General features: G+C 40.6%; 1 protein-coding gene across 5 annotated transcripts in view; it reads right to left on the bottom strand.

The window, feature by feature from the left end:
* Positions 1 to 324: 324 nt before the first annotated feature.
* The window catches only part of LOC128744494 (AF4/FMR2 family member lilli), a 126,420-nt gene continuing 106,299 nt past the window's right edge, over positions 325 to 20,445 (bottom strand). For 4 of the 5 annotated variants that reach the window (XM_053841542.1, XM_053841543.1, XM_053841544.1 and 1 more), the window contains 13 exons: positions 17,855 to 18,310; positions 15,565 to 15,714; positions 15,078 to 15,297; positions 14,805 to 14,838; positions 13,286 to 14,737; positions 13,007 to 13,226; positions 11,614 to 12,816; positions 9,275 to 9,726; positions 9,122 to 9,202; positions 8,874 to 9,048; positions 4,907 to 5,005; positions 4,732 to 4,837; positions 325 to 4,671 (listed from right to left, as the gene is read on the bottom strand). In XM_053841542.1, coding sequence (XP_053697517.1) covers positions 4,562 to 4,671; positions 4,732 to 4,837; positions 4,907 to 5,005; positions 8,874 to 9,048; positions 9,122 to 9,202; positions 9,275 to 9,726; positions 11,614 to 12,816; positions 13,007 to 13,226; positions 13,286 to 14,737; positions 14,805 to 14,838; positions 15,078 to 15,297; positions 15,565 to 15,714; positions 17,855 to 18,310 — 4,758 coding nt within the window. In that variant the 3' untranslated portion in view covers positions 325 to 4,561. Of the gene's footprint in view, positions 4,672 to 4,731; positions 4,838 to 4,906; positions 5,006 to 8,873; positions 9,049 to 9,121; positions 9,203 to 9,274; positions 9,727 to 9,988; positions 10,348 to 11,613; positions 12,817 to 13,006; positions 13,227 to 13,285; positions 14,738 to 14,804; positions 14,839 to 15,077; positions 15,298 to 15,564; positions 15,715 to 17,854; positions 18,311 to 20,445 lie in introns of those variants that run through there. The other variant, XM_053841546.1, reaches the window with a different exon arrangement.

Here is a 20,445-nt window from a genome sequence, read left to right as displayed (position 1 = left end):
AAAACTAAAGCCAGAACTCTTATGTCAACAGAAGGAACTACAGACACTACTGATTACAGAGGCGACAAGGCACTCAAAATCCGCTAAATTTTGAATCAAAATAGAGAGTACCATCATAAATAAAGGTAGCTCTCCGCTTTCATTCAAAATTTAGCGGTTTGTGAGTGCCTTGTCGCCTCTGTAAGCTATAGTCTCTGTAGGAGGAACACATAACGAAATTCTTCAGATGCACCGACAGGTTGAGTTAATAACACTAAATGTACTGATTTTGCATTTTGTTTTATTCTAAAATTTCTACATAATTGTAATAATATAATAGCAATAATAATAGTATATAATAATGTATATATACCTATGTACAAATTGTTCTGATTTCCTTTTTCCCCGCTACTCAAATTGCATTTTCATCGCATAGGTTTAGTCATTTTTGTTGTGTTGAAGCATTTCGTTTTTTTTTTAGTATAAACTTCGCAACGGCCCAAGGTTGCAAATATTTCTTTTTCTCACTCACGCATCACCTACAACATATTTGCAGCATTCATTAGAGTCTAGTCAATGTTATTACTACTCGATTCTGTTTCACCGAGTGTGCTAGTAATCGAACAGACCACTGTGTTTGATTTGCTCCAAATACCGCAAAGTTGCGCACCTAAACTAGAGTTACGAGCTTTTTGTATACAACGCACTTAGAAATTTTCTGTTATTAGCGTTCTGTTTTAGTTATTATACTGAGTTGCTTATCAAGAGAGTACCTCTACATCATTACTAAAATCTACGGTGTATATATAATATAGTAATTATCAGCTTCCAGTTCATTTTATTCTGTTTTTAGGATTATTAGTTGCTGTTTGCTTGGTTTCGCTATATAGTTTAGAACTATGTCAATTATACACGCTTTAGTATCTGCTGCTGTGCTGCCTTCTGCGTCAATCGTAGTTTAGTTCCACTTGTTTAGACTTCGTTTCTGGTTTCGATGCGACGAAAAAATCACATCATCATATGTATATTGACTTAACTGACTCCTAATATATCTAAAATAGTACTTGGTTGCGTATTTGTTTTTCCTATTTGTTGGTTTTCTTTTTTTATAACCTATTCATTCATTCCAGTTTCTTGGTATTGTATTGATGTTTCCATTGTTAAAGTTTGAATCCCGTTCCGATTGTTTGAATCACTTCCTCAGAAGATGATTTGATTGATTTAAATCTTTGTCTGTGGTTCTAATTCCCTAACATTGATTATATATTATAATTACCCTTTTTATTACGCGAGAAGGATACGGCCGAACAGAAAAGTTGAAGAAAACAACAGAGGAAACCCTCGTTCGGCCTGTGGATGATAAGCGATATGAAACCGTTACCTTTTTCATTTGCTTGTTGCTAGACAGTAAAACGACGTATATGGGATAACAAAATATTTCAGATAAACTAAAAGTTATGTTAAAAAGCATCTTGTTTAAATAGGTAAACGAAAATAAAATAAACGAAAAACGTAGGCAACACCAATGTAACAATTAAAACTATTGTTGTAGGTGTGTCGTTGTTCTTTAGTTAACTCACCAAGCACTTTTGCTACATATTTACTAGAGCTATTTTTTGTGAACTTTAGTGGCGAAACTGGACGATTCCTGCTGGTAGGTAACCTGTCTGCTTAGTAACACCGCCTACACAACTTGTCAAAGTACAGCGCTGAGTTTTAATTACTTATACTATTTAAAATAACAGATAATGAAAGGCATTTAAATAAAGGAATTTTACAACAGTTAAGATCTTCGTACCGTCCCGTGCGCAGGACGCTTTGTTAACTAATCTTTGATGTGAGTTTCTAGTTACATTTTTCCTAAAATCTTACGATGTCCATAGCCTATTTTATAGTAATAATTTAATTCTTACAGTTAAAAGAATAAAACAGACTTTTATGAATGTGTAGGTTGGCGATTTCGAAAAATCGAACAAACCGACTGCGGTAGAGTGTCGTACACTGCGGTAGTGTTTATGAAAAAAAAACAATTGTTTGTGTTGTTGCAGCTGTGAGTGGCCTTGAAGAAATGGGTAACTATTTCTAAATTGCGTACGTGTTATCAACATGAAAACATTCATGTCGTTCGATTGGAATCGACTAATACCGAACGAAATACGAGTGACGGCGAATTGAAATTTACCGTATCACATCACTTGCCTCGCAGGATGTCCCCAATGTTTGTCTTTGCAATGTTCGACTTACTATGCCGTTCAAGAGAATATATCCCGTGTCCGTCTTTTAAACGCATTAGTGCAACCAGTGAAAAATACCTTTTTTGAATTTTCAAATATTATTTTCAACAAGAAAATAAAATTTACGTAAGCGCAGTAAAAGATTTTTACTATCAACCAAAATATTTATAAGAATTTGTTATGAACACATGCATCACCGGTCATTCTTCATCAATAACCAGGTTTTTTGTTTTTTTCGAAGGGATTCAAGAATGTTTGTCCAATGGTTCGATTCACGTCAAATTTCAACACAAGCTTTTTAAGAACACACTCAACAATCAATATTTTTAATTTTTTCGATATCTTAAGAGAGAAAATTACAAAAAAATTAATTGTTTTGTGTTTAAGAAGCTGCCATTTAATCAAAAATTATTATTTCACTTATTGCTTCAGTCAATTACAAGATAATACATTATATTAACGAAATTCTTTTGGTTTTTTTGATGTCCGATGACCATGATTCAGTATCATAGATATCGTGCTCGCCGCAAGTTGCCTTTTTAGAAGCATCCCATTTAGAAGCAGATATATAAACGGTAGCAGCTACTTCAGTAACTAGTTTTACAAATGAAACATGTTGAAATACAGTTCCATTACAAATATTTTAGAAAGTTTTTGTCCTTCCGGTATTGGGCCACTGAAGATTGGGCGAAAAGATAACAAAGAGATTTTTTGAATTGCGCAAAAAAATATTGATTTTAGGCATTTTTACTTAAAGTTTAAAACCAAATCTATTCTTGCTTTTAATATATATGTTATAATTTTCCATTCAAAAAATCTACGAAAAAAACAAAAACGAAGGAAAAATTTTTCGGCCGATTTTCGGAAATTCTGTTGTTTGAATTTCCATTTCTGTTTCGTGCTAGAAGCATTAACTCAACTCGTACACTCATTTTTCGTGTTTTTCAGGCTGAAGAACCCACAGACAATAGATTTTACGAATAAAAATTAAGTCATATCCTAGAAATTATTTTTTTGCCCCCCGATTTTTCAAGCCAATTTCCAAGGAGGGGGTGACAAAAACTTTCAAAATTATTTGCAATGGCCTTACTGTAATATGTGCAAATTTTTACTTTAACCAGTTAAATGGTTTTCTCTGGGAAAATCGACTTCTTATGCCCCCAATTCCTTTAAAGAAGCAAATAATCAAAATGACGCAAGAAAATGGCGCTTGGTTTGCAAGCAAGTGTAAGAGTGATTTGTATCATATTTCCACTCTTCCACCCTCTAATAAATCAGAAGTGCTACTAAATATCAGAACTAGTACCACATGAAACGAAAATTGAATAATTTCTGTTAATGATACGGAAAAACATAAATATATGGTGGCAATAAAGTTGCCATTGCTCTAAGGATTAACAGTTGCACATCGATTGATTGAATTGTCTAACTATTGAGAGACTATTTTAACACAAACCGTTTTATATGGTGTCTTTCGTTGACATATTGCAACTATTCCCCAGTAAGTGTGATTCTTGCCATGCATTAAATTTTTAAACGAAAAACGCTTGAATACGTTATATTATAGTCTCATTAATAATATTCTTAACGCACAGTAAGAATTTAAAATCCAAAACAAAAGTTAACTAATAACGGAAATATATAATGAGTTCAATATAGTTCATAAGTCCATTTGTTCGTGCCTAACCTCTTATGCACAACACAGCTGCAAGGCACAGAAAACTCAACAGAATAAAAAAAATTAAAGTACCCCTTCGACTTTATCAATCGGTTCGAAATGGCGCAGCCATTTCAGCTGTTACCGAAACCATCTATGCCCAGCTATTGCCTAACCGAGCTTACTAAATCCTTAATATTTGTCCTAAACAATCGCTGACTGTCGTCGATATCCTTCCTTGAAAACACTATTCATATACAAAATCACAGCTGTTGCCCTCTCTCTCCGTAGCATCTCTTCCCGGTCGGTCTGTTTCCAACACCTTTGGCATATTGCGTTTCCACATCCGTATTTGCGCCGTACGTAGCAAATGAAACGTGAACCAATGATTATTGTCAGTTACTGACGATACGGCGCACGCAGCACAGGAACTTGGTTCTTGTCGCCGTATCTCCTCTCGCCGACGTTGCGTCTCATCGGTGCCATCGATCTCAGTCCTTTTGGTTATGCGGAGCATAGAATTCCTGTTTATGGTCTATTGATTGGGCTAGAGTTTCTCCTTTACAGATCCGATCAGACTTTCCTTGTTTTGTCTTTGTTTTTTTTTTTGTCAATATTGATGTGTATGTTTTCACTAGGATAATAGGATTGGACCCGTTTATGTTTTGCTTTGATTTGGTTTCACTTTCTTCTACATCCGTCGCAACTTTTGGATTCCTGCTTGAACGTATTTGACTACATTGTACAACGAGCTGTGCAGTGTCATCGGACCGTTCTCGTGATCCAGTTCAATGAAGAAATCTAAACGAATTCCAACAATTAGTTATATAGTACTAGCAACTAGAAGCTGCAATAGTCTACCTGTGTGGTTCCCCCGTATTACTAAATTGTCCGCCTGCTCCCACAAATCCTGACAGTTGAGCAGATGGTTGAAGAGAGTAGCTTGCTTTTGGAATGCCATATGCACCTGCAAAATTGAAGAAAACCAAAACATTAGCATCATGCTGAAACATTCGAATAGAACTGAAAAACTTACGTGGACCGGCATTACCATGCACGGCGACGGGGACGAACTGATCGACGAACACTGGATTGGGTTAGTTTGACCGGTTTGACCAGAACAGTAGCCAGAACTCTGATGGAGAAAAAAAAGAATAAACATTGATTATGAAGCAAACGCTAGAGTTTATGTTTAATTCTTTAAGAAGTTTTGTTTTGGAAAATAAAAATCATATGCATGCAATGCAGTGCAGTACAACAAACACACAAAATTTGTTTTATTCTTGTGTTTTTTGTGTTGGCTCATAAAAGCAACAATTTTTTTACAAACGGATCAATTTTCGAAAAAGAAATGTATATCTAAATGTGGGTAGCAATTCCCGAAAACCGTTATCAAAAATCGAGTCAAACTTTTGATGTTTCTACAATATAACACCATAATTCGAATTTTTATATTTTCAATTGTTACATTCGGCCATCTGAGAGGTCCCTACCGCGGGACTAGGAAAAACTAGGGAGAACTTGGCCAAATACCGACGATCAAAAACCCAGCTGACACGATCCTGAGGAGTAAAAAGCACCAAAGGAGGACATATACCGTGAAGAATCAGAAGATCCAAGATTTGGAAGAAGAAGAAGCTACCGAAGGAATGGATGGAAGGAGTGCTTTGTCCCATCTACAAAAAGAGTGACAGGCTCGACTGCTGCCATATCGCGGCATAACGCTGGTAAACGCCGCTTACAAGGAGCGCTTCCAGATTCTGTTTTGCCGGCTGTCAACGATACTGTTGGAAACGTGGACATCCCTACATCGTTACTGCCGGAGACATTGACATTCATTACATCGTTAAGGCCAAGCTCTCTGGTCAGTGACAGCGGTCATCAGTTGGCGCTAGTCAGTGCTGACAACAGGACGTTCCGGTCCTGTTCCGTTTTACAAAACAATGTGACACAATTGTACCTCGTCCATATAATTGTCCAATAAAGTTAAGTTTTAATTTGTTTAATGGACGGGTCGTATTTTATATTTTATATTTTACCTCCGAACGCGAACTGTAACAGATACCACTAGGTTTCGTAGGAAATTATCAGGCGGGCTTCTGGGGGCTCGCGCAACTACGGACCAAATTTTTACCATCTGACGGAATTTGCAGAAATGTCGGGAGTGCAACGTGCGCAAGCATTTTACTCTCGAGTCCCTTCGAGACGGCGAGGGTTGAGACAAGGTGACGGATTATCCTGTATGCTGTTCAACATCGCTCTTGAGGGGGTGAGCCTAAACAAGAGGCACGATTTCCACCAAAGGTAACCAACTCATAGGCTTTGCATATGACTTTGATGGCTTTGCACCAGTAACTTTGGTGGAGGATGGCGGAGGCTATCTACGCCAGACTGAAAGCGGAGTCTTGGAGGATTGGGTTAAAAATAAATGCGTCGAAAACTAAATACATGAAAGGAAGAGGCTCAAAGGAAATAAACGCGTCTCCCATAAACTGTAATCGCTGACGGCGACGAACTAGAAGTGATAGATGAGTCCGTGTATTTGGGATCGCTGGGAAGAGCAACACTAGGAAGGAGAACCGGCGGTACATTCGAGCAGGAGATTGGGCCTTCTTTACCCCCCTTCGCAAAACGCTACGTTCCAACAGCATACATCGCTTTACGAAGCTTACAATCTACAAAACCTTTATATATTAGACCGGTAGTTCTTTATGGACTTGCAGCCGTGACACTGCTCACGGACAACATACGCGCCCATGTCGTGTTCGAGCGGAAGTTACGGCGAACGATGTTTGGCCGAGTATAAACTGGAAGCATATAAATCACGAGCTACAGCCACTGCTTGGAGATTCCCATCGTGCATTTGGCGAAATTCGGTAGGATACAGTGGGCCGGACACGTCGTAAGGATGCCGGACGACAGTGCGACGAAAATAATCCTCTTCAACAAACCCATCAGCACCAGGAGCAGCGAGGCTCAACATGCACTATATCTCAACTAAGTCGAAAGCGATTTGCGACTTCTGAGACGCCTGCGAAATTGGCGACGAGCAGCCCAAGATCGAGTTGAATGGAGACGACTGCTCGAGTTACCCAGACTCTATGTTGGTGACGACATCCAGCTTTAGTGCATCCTGCTTTTCGTGATTCTATACTTCAAAATGAAAATCTGCAGTCGAAAATTTTAAAAATTTTAGCTACCGGCAGTCCAACAATGCTGAAAACAATGGAGACAAAGGACTCCGTCTTTCGTAAACTGGAAAAATCACGCAAAATTGCTAGAGGAGCTTGACGACATCTTCTACCTCGACAATCAATCGCTATACGGAGGACCCTTAATTTCTTCAAACAAGTTAACCCAATGTAAAAGATGAGAACCGAATGGTCTTTCTTCCCGATCTGACCGCGAATAACGAAGAGGATCGGGAGTCATTGTGAGTACTCGTCAAACGACTCTGCGAGCACACGAGGGAGGAGACCAGAAAACTGGCTTTTCTTCATGTCGACAAGCAGCAGCGCAATGTTCAAGATAAGAACGAGTAGCAAAAATCGTAAAAAGCGACCTAAAGTGCACGACAACGAAGAGCCGTCGTACGAAGATGCGCTATTATGGACCGTTCGAGATCCCTTTTATTCATCGGATATTACCTGGACAGCGTGGATGCCGCAAACCAGAAGATCTCTCGTCCGCGAGAATATCAGAACGACGGCTTCTCAGGACCTAGTCGTAGCGCCAAAATCAAAACTCTATGTAACTCAAGAGCCAAGAAGGTAAAAAACTGGCATGTATCAAATGAACCTAGATTGTCAGACCCTAGATGCATCTTCTTTTTTTATTTAGAAGCTGATTCTCCTAAAAGAGAAAAATTTAAAAACCCAAAAAACAGCTAGGCCTCCTTCAAAGAACATTTAGTTAGCTCACGGATTTCCTGCAATACATATTGACATGCGTCCTTCCGTTGAATTGGGCATCACTATTACCGTTAATTCTACGGACAGTTTACCGTAAGGTACCCGACGAAATAAAACACTTAGCAAAATTCATCGGAAAGGTTTATGCAACAGGGCTAAGATTACGTTCAATATAAAACGCAGATTGCGTTCTCCAACGATCGCAGCAAGGGACTAGGCTAACGGGTGGGTGTCTCACCGTTACCACCAGGAAAACGTTCTAATAAACACGCACTTTTCTGATTCGAGTGTGATCATTAAATACGATGTCGGCGAGCAGCAGCGGGATGGGTTAGATCCAATGATGTGCCAAACAGCTCAGTTCTGCTTGCCCGCCGACTGTTTATGTAAGTTTCAGTCAACTGGACATTAAGCTCATTTGAACCAATGAATGGTATTCTACCCATCTCACAAAAAAGGATGGAGGCATAATGCCCGAGCTCATCCATCTGTTACATATCCCAATGAGCTAGCAGAAAAATCAAGTCAGTGTTCTTACGTAAAACAGACAAAAAAGATGAAGCCATGCATTTAAACCACCACTTTTAGATCAATAAATCTGCCGTCAACGTTTCTCAAGTTGATAAAAAAATTACGAACAATCAGATCCGCAACTAGTTATGAAAGAATTCACCTTTACATAATAGTCAATATACAAATCGACACGGTAAATTTACAGAAACCGTACTCCATTGCCGATAGTCCCTCAAATATAAACAGACGGCACTCTGTGCTTTTTTCGATAGTGAAGGTGCCTTCGATGACACGCTATTCGCTCCAATTAAGGTTCTTAAATTTTGAGATTTTAAGAGTAATTTTTATGCTCAAAATCTCAAAATGACAATTCTGTGTTCGGCTGAAAGCCAGGAAGAATTCAGTAAAAACTGCGTTTAAAACCCAAAAATACAACAATGACTGCTTGAGTCTTAATTTGATACCGGAGCCGCCAGGGAGCAGAAGAAGGAAACCGCAAACACCCCAATGAGATGGATTTGATCAAGAAATTGAAATAAATAAAATCAGGGAGTTTGCTTGCAACAGTCTGTTACTAACCTGCGAGCCCACGGATGTTGGTGACAAGGGCGACGGAGTATTGCCGTTTACCATATCTGCCGATACTGTCGTGTTAGGCTTCTGATTGTACTCGGCGATAACTCTCTGCACCTCCTTTATATCGTGACGCCGCATTTTATAAAGCTTAAGGTAGATCAGAGATTGGCACCGCAAACTGAAAAACATTAGAAAACATGTCATTCAAAATTTTCCCACGATGAATTATTAATTCATAAGTCCATACACACCTTAGGATCGCCACTTTGCTGTGGATGCTTCCCTGTACCGTAAGATGCTGCTGTTGGCTACGAAATTTCGATGAAATGTATCTGTGAACGAGAGTTAACAAATAAAACATTACAGCTATGTCCAAGTTGCTTAGGCAACAGTCCAATACTCACTTGATCAAACTAAGCGTATCTTTGTACATGGTGAATGCAGCTTTCTCGGTGATCGGGTCGCGCTCCATGGTGTCACCAGTAAGCAAAAAGAACAACACCGCCTCCAGGTAGAGCATCGCTTGTGCCAAGTGATCGCCCTCTCGGTCGGCCGCGTGCTTCAAGCGTTTCGCTTCCGACAAGAATCGGTTTTGGTCCCGAACTTCAAGCTCATCCTCATTCGAACGTTCGAAGTATGAAACGTACATCATTTTGACGGCCGGTACACTTGTGTTGGTCACGCCAGGTGCCGCAACATCTTGGCTAACCGGCTCGACGGGCACCACCACAGACGGAGCTGACACTAACTTAACGTGAGTGTTTACTACGCCTGCAACGGGAGCAGCGATAGAAGGCACGGAGTCCGCTTCTAACCGATCGTGATTGGTGGGGGGCATTTGGTCAAGAATTTCAGTCTGAAACAGGTAACACTTTAAAATCATGTAAAACTCAAAAGTGGTGATATCTTGTGAGTGGCTATCGCTAACTCGCACCATGTTTATTATGATTGAGTGATGATCAAGCATACAGTTCTGAGATGCGATCAAGTCAATATGTTAATGTTTTGTCGGTGGTTTGATTGGGATGAAAGGAGCCCTTTAGAGTGAACTTCCAAAATGATTTTTCCACATAGGTATAATAAAGAAAAAAATACCTAGCTATGAAGTGCAGAGTTTTAGAACAGCGATAGCAAGTATCAGCATTATTGGAACTACTTTTTGACTAACTATTGGAGATCATCCGTTTCATTAAGGTAGATAGACTTTCAATTAGTATCGCCTATCGTAGAAAGTTTGTCCCCCGTTCCAGGAACTAGAGTTTCGTTTGTCTAGCAAGTTTTTGAAATATTCTGCTCTTTGTTTATAAACGCGCAACAATTCCCGCGCCTGCTGCAGCTCTCTTCGAAGTTGCCTAACTTCATCTATGGTTTCTGTCTGGACGGATGTATCTACCGTAGCTACCGCTGATCTGGACAGATCGTTACGCCTGTGGTGATGGTGGTGTTCCGAGGCAGAGGAGGAGGTCGAGTGTGCCATCTAGAATTGAGAAACAAATGCGTGTGCAATTCTGATGTGCTGAATAGAACAACACCGATACCCGTTTGCTGAAATTTGGTTTTGAAATGCGTATGTGATGCGATTTCTGGTTGCTGGGTTAGTGACGAAGTTTCCTCGTTGAGCACCTATATAGCAAGACAAATCCGGTTGCGTACAGCAACCACATGATAATATTAAGCTGCGAAGAAGCATTTTTAGTGTTGCAATCCCTCGAATGGTGTTTTTATGTTTTGTTAGTTCGGCCACGTTAAGTTTCTTAATATGGCATATGTATGTACAAAATGAACGAAGCAATTCATGGAACTGTAATTTGTTTCATCTCTGCAAATGCTAATTTTTTGTCGTTTGCTTTGCTTTGAACTACGGTATCTATATTTATATCCGATCAAATTCACAGGAAAAGAAACTATTTTGTAGCAAATATCGCATTTGCTGGCGTTTGACAACAGAGTATTTATCAATGAACTAGAATACACAAGTTAGGCTTTTTTATTTTAAATGCTAACAGATTAATGACATCATGATAATGCTATTAACAAACGATGCAAAAGTGCTACAATAGTGAGTAATGTATTAATGCAAATTTTGTTAAAAATTATCATGATTATCATGCAGATACATCATTAAACAAGAAATAATAAGACTTTTCAAGGCACATTAACCGTTCTCGTAATGTTAAACAATTGCTTGTAAAATATCAGAACAATTTTAATTTTGTGTTAAACTTTTTTTATCACCTAATGATCCATCATTATGTGTAACTCAGATTTTTTGAAAATCATGAAATCATATACCAAAATACTGCACGATTCAGATGTAACTGTTTGTGAAATAAACACTTCGATTGCTATTTTTCCTATATAAGAATAATTTCACAAAACAATTTATATTATATAATGATAACCAATACCGTCCCAATATTACTTACTAAAAATTTAGTATTTAACTGTCCTCATTATTAAGAGAAATGCCAAAATTATAGACTAACGCGGGGCGAAATGCACAATGCTAATTTGTAAAAACCTGCTTTATGCAATTTTTGCTTCGATCTTCGAGTTAAGCAAGATTAGTAACCTCAACTCAACCTAGGTGCCCGCTACTTACCGTTATGAATACCAATGTAAATGTACATGAGACGGTGTGCTTATCGATGTTTTATATGCCTTAATATATCCAAAACTATAAATATCGAAGCACCAAAGCGAAAGCCACCCACGGTAAAAATGAAACAAGTGTCCAACTTACCTGCGCATTCACATTGCGCGTTTTTCGTCGTTTATTCTTATAGGAGTTACTGCTGGAACTGGATGTGCGTTTCCGGCGGCTGCCGCCTTCCACTGGCGCTGCCGGCATCGGTTGCGACTGTGTCGTTTGCTGTGCAGCCATACCTAGCTTGGCCAGAGTGTTATTGGTAGACTGCTTGCTGTCCTCGCCCACCTCGGGATATTCCTGCTTAATCAGTTGCTTAATGTTAAACGGTTTGGTATTGGCGCCTGCGCTGGAACTAGCAGAGTTGAAGAGTATTGCTGATTTATCCTCCTTAATGGGATATGTAACGGCATTGCTTCCGTACTGCAGTTTTTCGCTTTTCGTCGGTAACTTTTCATCGTATGTTAAATGTTGTTTGGCTGCGGGAATTGGTTTTTGCGTGGGACCACTACATCCAGAAGAAAGCGAAACGATATTGTTGAGATGGTGGACTGGTAATGATGGAGACGCCCTATCTCTGTGGTATTCTCGCGAGCGCTCACGTGATTGATGCTCACTGGCATTACTGTTGCTCCGATGGCGACCATTTTCCAGCAGCAGAACCGAATCGCTAGCCGGGAGCTTATGATCGACGCCCTCAGGCAGTTTACCGTTGGTAGCTGAGGAGGGTTTGTCATCGATATTCACAGGACGCTGGACGCCCGTATCAAAGTAGTTAACGGCAATTGAATTGCGACGTTTCTTCTTCTCGTAAGGGCTTTTGCTCTTGTTTCGAGCGGAGGCACTGCGCTGGGCACTGTAGCTTTCATTCGCTTTGGCAAGCTGTTGCTTGGCTGACGGCGGCGGTGGTATCTTGAGCAGCCGACTCAAATCGATACGGCAGATGAGGGAGATATTAAGTAAGGCAGTTCTGGCGGGTGATAAAAGCACTTTTTCCATGACGGATGGCGCTGACGATGGTGTGTTGCTACGCCGGCTGTCGGTGGCAGCTGTTACTGCAGTAGCACCTATTGGCGGAGTGTTAACACGCGAGTGATCTGGCGGAGGCACGGGAACATGGTGCAACTTTGAGTTGGGAGTCGTTCTAATGGTGGTTTGAATCGAAGATGCTTTTGAGGTGTGTACCTCTTCGATCACTACCTGGCCTTTACCCTTGCCACCCTTGGCGCCTCCTTCTTTAGAAAAGAGTTTCCTCAAAGTGTCCTTTTTGTTTTTGTCACTTTTGATTTTGTTGATTTTCTGAAAAAGTATAACCGAATGTTAGCTGATTATAATGGAATATTCTAGTATCTTTTTGTCGCACATTTGCTTGGCTATATCGCATATAACTATGCCCCGAAGAATACTGCCGAATGTACAATTCACAGCGAAGCAAATGCCTCGATCGATTTTGACAAAATGTGTTACGCTTAATATAACGATACTATACCTTTTCTCGTCGCACTCCCCCGTCGCTAGCACTCCCCGAATCGCTTACCGACCGTCCCAGATCATCATCGTCGTCGTCATCATCATCGTCATCTATTGAGGCGGATGTAGAGGTGGATGTTTTTCTTGGCATCACTTTCGAAACAGACGACGGTTGACTGTTGCCCGAAATCGGCATAAAAGGTGGTGACATAAGCGGCGTCCTTCGCGGCGAAGATAAGCTACGATTATAAGAAAAATTCAAAACTTGATTTCTACCTGCAGCTAGCGAAATACATACTCATCGTTACTGTCGGATGATAGCGGGTCAGTTCCTATCGGTTTTGGAGGTAGCAACATGTTACCAACACCTTTCATGGGGCTACCATCAAAACATTTCGATTTCTCTGGACTCTTTATTTTGTCCTCCAGCTCGCTGTTTCCTACGTTACTGTCTCTAGCCGGTTCTGAATCGGAATCATCCGTAGTAGAGAGTACTTCGCGACTAGTAATTTTGCGATTAGCCCTGGAAGGTCGCCTCCGAGAGGCAGTCTCCTTAACCGGTGTGCTAGAAGCATCCTTTTTACTGGGCGTTGAAGCTACGGTCTTAGTGGATGACATCGATAATCGCCGTTTACTGTTGCTACTGGCCACCGAGTCTGCATCGGATTGTCTAGCACTCGAAGAACCAACAACAGAAGAACCAGCTGTAATCGCTGTCGAGTTCTTTTTTGGCCTGCCTCGTTTTGCTTTTTTCTCTTTTTCGAAAGACTGCGAACGACTTCTTCGTGAGCTCGAAAATCCGTCATCGTCACTACTACTCGACCCATCCCGTTCTCGCTCCTTGAAAGATTTAGTAACCTTTCGTATCCGTTTTACTTTATGCGTTACCTTGGGAGCAGCATTGGTCATCACGGTATTCACTAACGCCGTGGCCTTCGGTTCTACATTATTGTCTTCAATATCGGATATCCCGGACAAGGGTTGTATATTTTGAAGCTCTTTGACCTTTCGAAGTGCACTACTCACTTCATCCGATTCTATGCTATCCACTTGATCATTAGAATCTTTTTCAGAATTTTTCTCTGGACTTTTGGCGGGACTTGACATATCCATGTCGTCTTTTATATCACGTAACTTATTGAAATCTTGCAGAATACTTCCGCCGGAGACACCACTGAGACCAGGAATGGCTGAGATAGGTGTCGCCGTGGGAATCCCACTGGCGCTGAGCGAAGACGTGCTGTTTTCGCTAGGAAAAGGTTCTTGCTTCACAAAAACTCCCTCCGGAATACTACTGCCATTGGATAAATGATCATCCTCTATTGGTGGAGGCTCGTTTTTTATAGCGGTCGGTGAAGATCCTGGCATTAGTGGCGAATTGGAATTTTCATTCAGCATTAAGTTCTGATTCGAACCAGAATTATTAGAACCAGCCACCTGCGAGCCGATGTTGGTTTCATTTGGCACCTGTGATGGAAGAAAGTTCATCAACGACCAATCAATCGTCGATCGTTGGGGACTGCTTGCACTTCCGGTGACACCGGTCCCACTGACAGGCACATTTCCCGGACCACTCGTCTGACTGACGCTGCCTGGCAAACCAGCGGCACTGTTGGCTTTATTGCCAGTGTTCGAGTCCTCACTGGATGACTCATCCCCACTCTCGTTGGAGGAAGTATCACTAGAATTGCGTTTCTTCTTGTAGGCACCGTCGTCACTATCCGATCCATTTGGGTCATCTTCGCGAGCACTGCAAATAGATGGGATTAAAACATAATTTGTAGCCATTGTTGTTACGCCATTTGCCACTTGCTTACCCAATTGGTTTGAACATTGCGGGTAGCGTGTCCACTGCATTCGAATGACCAACGATAATAATTGCAAGCATGAAAGAAAACGATGGACAATATAGGAAAAATATCGATTAAAACGAGATTATCAATAATGCATCAAAAAGTCGCAAACGTTGGCAAAGCAAACCGAAGCACATACTAATTTTGTACGGCCCGAATCACTCTTGGAAAAGCATTCATAATATCTATCACGTATGTATTTGCATGAAAAGTTCACAGGAAGGAAAGAATACTCACTTGGCGTCTTGAAGGAAGGAGGCTTCATTAGCACGGGTTGCGGTGCGTATTTGTGGTGTGGCATGTTGGGATTGTTAAAGCTAAACTTGCTCTCCAATTCTTTGCGCGGTGTCGCCCCAATTTCCGTTAACGGCGTACCTACGTTGAAAGTTTTGATCTCGCTCAGTATCTTCTCTATGCTACCGGGTGTTTGCTTCGGCATCAGTCTATCACTGGGGCTCTGTAGGCGGCGGGAAACAGAACAAAGGTTATTGTTAGTGAATTTTAATCTGAGCTAAATTACAATTACAGGGATCGGTTTAACAAACCAAGGCTTAGCATTCCAAATACGTCAGAATATTATTAGGCAATCAACTAATACAACACAACACAAAAACTGATATCAAAAGATTGCAATTACGTGAAATTTAGAAACGATAATTGGGATGCAAAGTTGGAATTATGTAGAAATAAGCAAAATAATAATAAAAAATGTGTGACAACTAACTACTCTAGAAGGCATTTTGGTGTTTGAAACCTGAGGAAAACGTCCGTTCGGTATTTGCGAGTGTAACTTATCACCAATGGAACCGGAACCGACCGTAGTGCGACCGTTCATCAACGATGGGGGCATCGAAGACAATCCTTTCGAGTGCGCCTGAAAGAAAGTCAAGAGATCTAACATCAGTTTGTTGCACCACAGAAATGAACCAGAATGGAACTAAAACAAACAATATGAATCAAGATGCTATCGCAGTTTTTTATTTTCTTTTTCTGTTTTATTTTCTTTTTCTGTTTGAAAACTGAACCACTGTCCATTAAATCGATTGTGCTCAGGTGTAGGCATAATGCGGGCTAAATCAAGTGTCCTTATTAAAACGCGGGGTGCATTTTGGCCATCACTGTTTTAAACCAAAATATCAAAAACATATTCTCTCAAAATGTCAAGTCGATCCAAGAAAGACCACAAAAGAAAAACATTATTAATAGTTAACTACCATTTGATTTAACATCCCTTTATCGACAAGACCGTTCAAAATTGTAAAAATAAGTACCCATATTTCAACCAAAGCAAAGACAATCAAATGAGATTTTTATCTAGTTTGCTGCCAGCCAACGACCTTGACAGGTACCAAAGATTCAATTATATAGAAGCACTTCCTGTCTCAGCATCACTGCTCCCGCGCTCCGCGTACACGTTTAAGGCGACGGTCGTAGGTATGTGGGTAAGGTTAAACACGTCCTTATGGATTTCCCTCCTCTACCGTTTCCGATTGCCATAATCACATTGAGTGGGCTAGGAAAGGGTGTATTGGATCCGGAAGGGTCTACCATAAAACTTTCAAATTTATTGGCAAGGAAAGATAAAATTCGACGCTACCACGGTGTCTGACATTTATTTTTACCCCGTCCATTGTCTCCGGTGGTTGGCGAAAAGCCGAAAGAAGAAACCGAAGCAGCATGATAGACAAAAAGGTTTCAGAGATTTTTGGACTACTCGGTGTCTCATCCAGCATCTTCGGTGTCAAGCGCTCCATTCCAAAGTAAACATTATGATGGAGCCGAAGCACCGTTTGTACGTGATAGAAATTTAGAGTAGCTGGTGATACACAAACGTACCACGGAGCAAAGTGTAGAAAAGATATCGCTTCTACACTGGGAACGGACGGCGACGGGCAACCGAGATGAAATGGTTTTAAATAGAACATCCCAAGCGGTCGGTGAAATTATTTCTCCTGTTCTTTTCGATTTGCTGTGAAGCTCATCATCATCATATTCTTCTCAATGAGCCGTCAACCCTCATTTATTCTCCCGGTATTTACTGAAGTCCATTCCAGCATCAGGAAGAACGTGACGACGGTCTAGTAAAGTGGTGTCTAATAATATCGCCGAAAACCAATTGTGTACAGGTTTCTTTCGAAGATTACAAATCGTTTCGAGACGTTTGCGATACTTATTGAAATAATTTGTGTGGTGATAGGTTTAAATCTAATTTTAATTTGAAAACAATAAAAAAGTGCCAAATTGCGTAGAAATTTTTTGTGAAATTTGATATTTTCTAATCATGACAAAAAATGACGGCATCGTTAAATTTACACCATTAGAAGATTAAAAATTGACAAACAACCAAAAATATAAGCCAAAGAAAAAGAAGACAAAATTTTTTTTTGTTAATCAACATTTTCTTTCTCTTTTTTCTTTTTTTCGAGCTGTGTGTCGTTTACAAAGCTCAAAAGTCATAAATCTTGGTCAAGCTTCTACCAGCATAAAAAAAGTTAGTTCTAATATGTTGTGTAGTTTTTGAGAAAAAGGTACATAAAGTTTGAAAATAGCGTTTTTACAGGAGCAGCATTTTATTTCGTCAAGGTTGTTTTACGCCGCACTGGAATGTTTCTGAATGTATGATCATTTTTCGTCCATTTTAAGGTTGGATCATTACAAAATTAGTAACAAAATAAATGAAAAACACTATTGACTCAAAATCTTAAATAAAAAAATAATGATTTTTTCCAAATTTTCGGTCATTCATAGCTCCTCAAAGCAATTTACAATATTTTTCACATCGGATTAGACCCTGAAGATTGATCGTTTGCAATGGAGACCTAACCACTCAAATAAATAGAGTTGGAATAACCGCATTATTCCTTGTTTACTCCGCTATTAAGATATGCACGGAAAAAGTTGGGATTTTCGATGAGTAATACTATAGAATACAGTCTGTGCTCTCACACCTACTTTTGTTGATTGTTAGTCAATATCGTATAGATAAGATCAATTAAAAGTCATCGGATACATACCTCAAGCTTAGGAAATACTCCCGCCCCGGTTCCGGAAGACGCTTGGCCATAATGGCGACCACCAGCCGATGAGGAACGTCCATTGAAGACCGGTCGGTTGTCCGTGGGCTTGACGAAACCGCCACCGGTGCCACTATTGCTATTGCTACTAGTGTTATTACTGTTGCTGATACTACTATTGCTACTATTGGTTTTTGGCAGAAGCGTTCGGTTGTAGAGCGAGGACACCGACGAGCTTGAAGCCGTGCCCCCTCCTAGCGTCGACAGGGACGACGTGCTGGTGAGGCTGTTCGACAGTTGCGACGTCGGTGCATTCGAGCGCGGCGTGAACGCGGCCGGACTCGTGGCGATGCCGATCAGGTGATGTGCCGTTGAGTCGTAAAGAAAATGCGGCCGCGCCTGATCGTAGTTGCCCAGCTTCGACTGGATCCGCATGTCCATATCCGAGGGACTGAGCTGTAAAGTCGAGGGAGAAGATAAAATACGGAAAGTTAGTACATACTTCAACGTCATTTCAATTTTGCAATTATGCAATGGGCGATATTATTGTTAAGTAATAAATTTGGTATTATATGTCACTATTTAACATAGTAGTATTACTTCGTGTTATTTCCGCAACGCGAGAAGTTTTTCCCAATAGAAGTGATAGCCGAGCTGAACTAATCCCGAAGGTTCACAGTAAAAAGACTACTTTTTCTATTCAAGAGTTCGATAGTCGATAGTCGGCCTATGTCCGAAACTCGAGCTCAAGAAGGGAAAAGCTTCTCTCTTTATTCTAATGTCAAAATGAGACAATATGAGTGACGACATTGCTTTCCCAGCATTATCGGAATTTATTGTTCAATTTGTCTAAGGACCGCACAGCGCGGAGGGGAAAAGGTAAGCGAAAGTAAAGAACGAAAAGGTTTTAGCGACAATTGCTCAACATGTGTGTCGCTTCAAATTCATAATTGCAAACATTGCCGATCGTTACCTTCGATGTGCGTTGATTTTGTTTACGTGAACGAGAAAAATTTGGAGAAATACCATTTACACCTATTACTTCGAAAGATCTTTACATATACACTTATTTCTGTTACAACTGCAAACTTGATAGGTCTGATGCCACACTGATGAAGGTAACAAATCATAACCAAAACACGCGAATCTGTGATCGCTTTGAGTAATAGACACGGAGAGCATTAAAAACGAATGTTTTTTGGCCTGCCAAGAAAGGCTCTCTCGTTGGGTTTTACATCCTTGCTTGGCCATCTGACGGATAATTGCCCGCTGGGTTTCCATGCAGTGTAGTTCCGGCCCATTTTGGTTGAAATTATACCTGAAATTTACGGTCGAGTATTGCACTAAAAGTAACTAGATTCTCCTCGTGCGTCACCGGCACGCTTCTTGTGATAGGAACTGAAACCATTTGACATAAGTTTGTTTACATGTTTATGAAGAATAGTTAGCCTAAATTTTGTCAAAATATTCCACCACGCTACGGAACAGTATAAAATGGAACACGAACGACTCTTGTTTAAAATGGAACTTGTGTGGTCTGGATCATAGTTGTTAACAGTACGAAAAATGTCAAAATCAACAGTGTGTAATGTTCTAAAAGGTTATAAGGAAAACCTAGGCGCGGAAAAGCGGTAAAGAACTGGAACTAAGGACCGAAAGCTGAAGGGGAAGATATTGAGGTGCGTTAAGTCCAATGCTGGCATCTCCATTCGGGATATGGCTAGAAGGAACGATGCCAACCATCAAACCACGTGGAATATCCTCGCTATCTCACAGTGCCAGTAATCATCCGAATCGGTATTTGAAGCAGAATTTGGTAGCCAAGAAGCGTGCTAGGCGTTTGTACTAGCAAGTTTTGACGAAATTCAACGGATGTATTTAAATGGACGACGAATCCTACGTGAAAGTACGTGCTAAAGAAATGCGTTCAAAGTGGAAGAAACATACTAGGTACTGATTCAGTTGCATCTTCAACTGTACTGGGCATGATAAGCACTATTAAGAAAAAGGTTCGAGATTTAAAAAAAATAGAGAAATGCAATGATGTAATACTGTGAAACTTAAAGCTTTCGAGCTTCGTTGGTCCTCCGGCGAAACTGGGGGTTGCTGCAGCAGGCTTTACCAGCCGCCATCACGAAAAAAGCTAAAGCAGTGAACAAAGCACAAGGCAATTCGTACTGGAACAATCGGAATAGACCCATGCAACGAAAAAGGATTATGTATTGGAAACTCTGGACGTGGAACTGCCAATCTCTTAACTTCCAAGGGAGTACTCGAATGCTCTCCGATGTATTGAAGAACCGCAGGAGGTGTGCTGGAAGAGCTCAATGGTACGTACGTTCAGAGATGGACATACCATTTACCAGAGCTACCGCAACACACACGAGCTGGGTACAGCTTTCACAGTGATAGGCGAATTGCGGAAACGCGTGATTAGGTGTTCAAATGTTCAGGTTGAAAATCAAGGGCCAGTTCTTCAACATAAGCATCATCAATCTGCACACCCCTCACCTTAGAAGTACCGATGACGACAAGGATGAACTCTACACGCAGTTGGACAGATGAAATTGCGGAACTCCGCGGAGCGTGCT

Source organism: Sabethes cyaneus, chromosome 3 (genome assembly GCF_943734655.1).
Source record: "Sabethes cyaneus chromosome 3, idSabCyanKW18_F2, whole genome shotgun sequence".
Taxonomy (NCBI): Eukaryota; Metazoa; Arthropoda; class Insecta; order Diptera; family Culicidae; genus Sabethes; species Sabethes cyaneus.
This window is presented reverse-complemented; position numbering and strand designations above follow the sequence as displayed.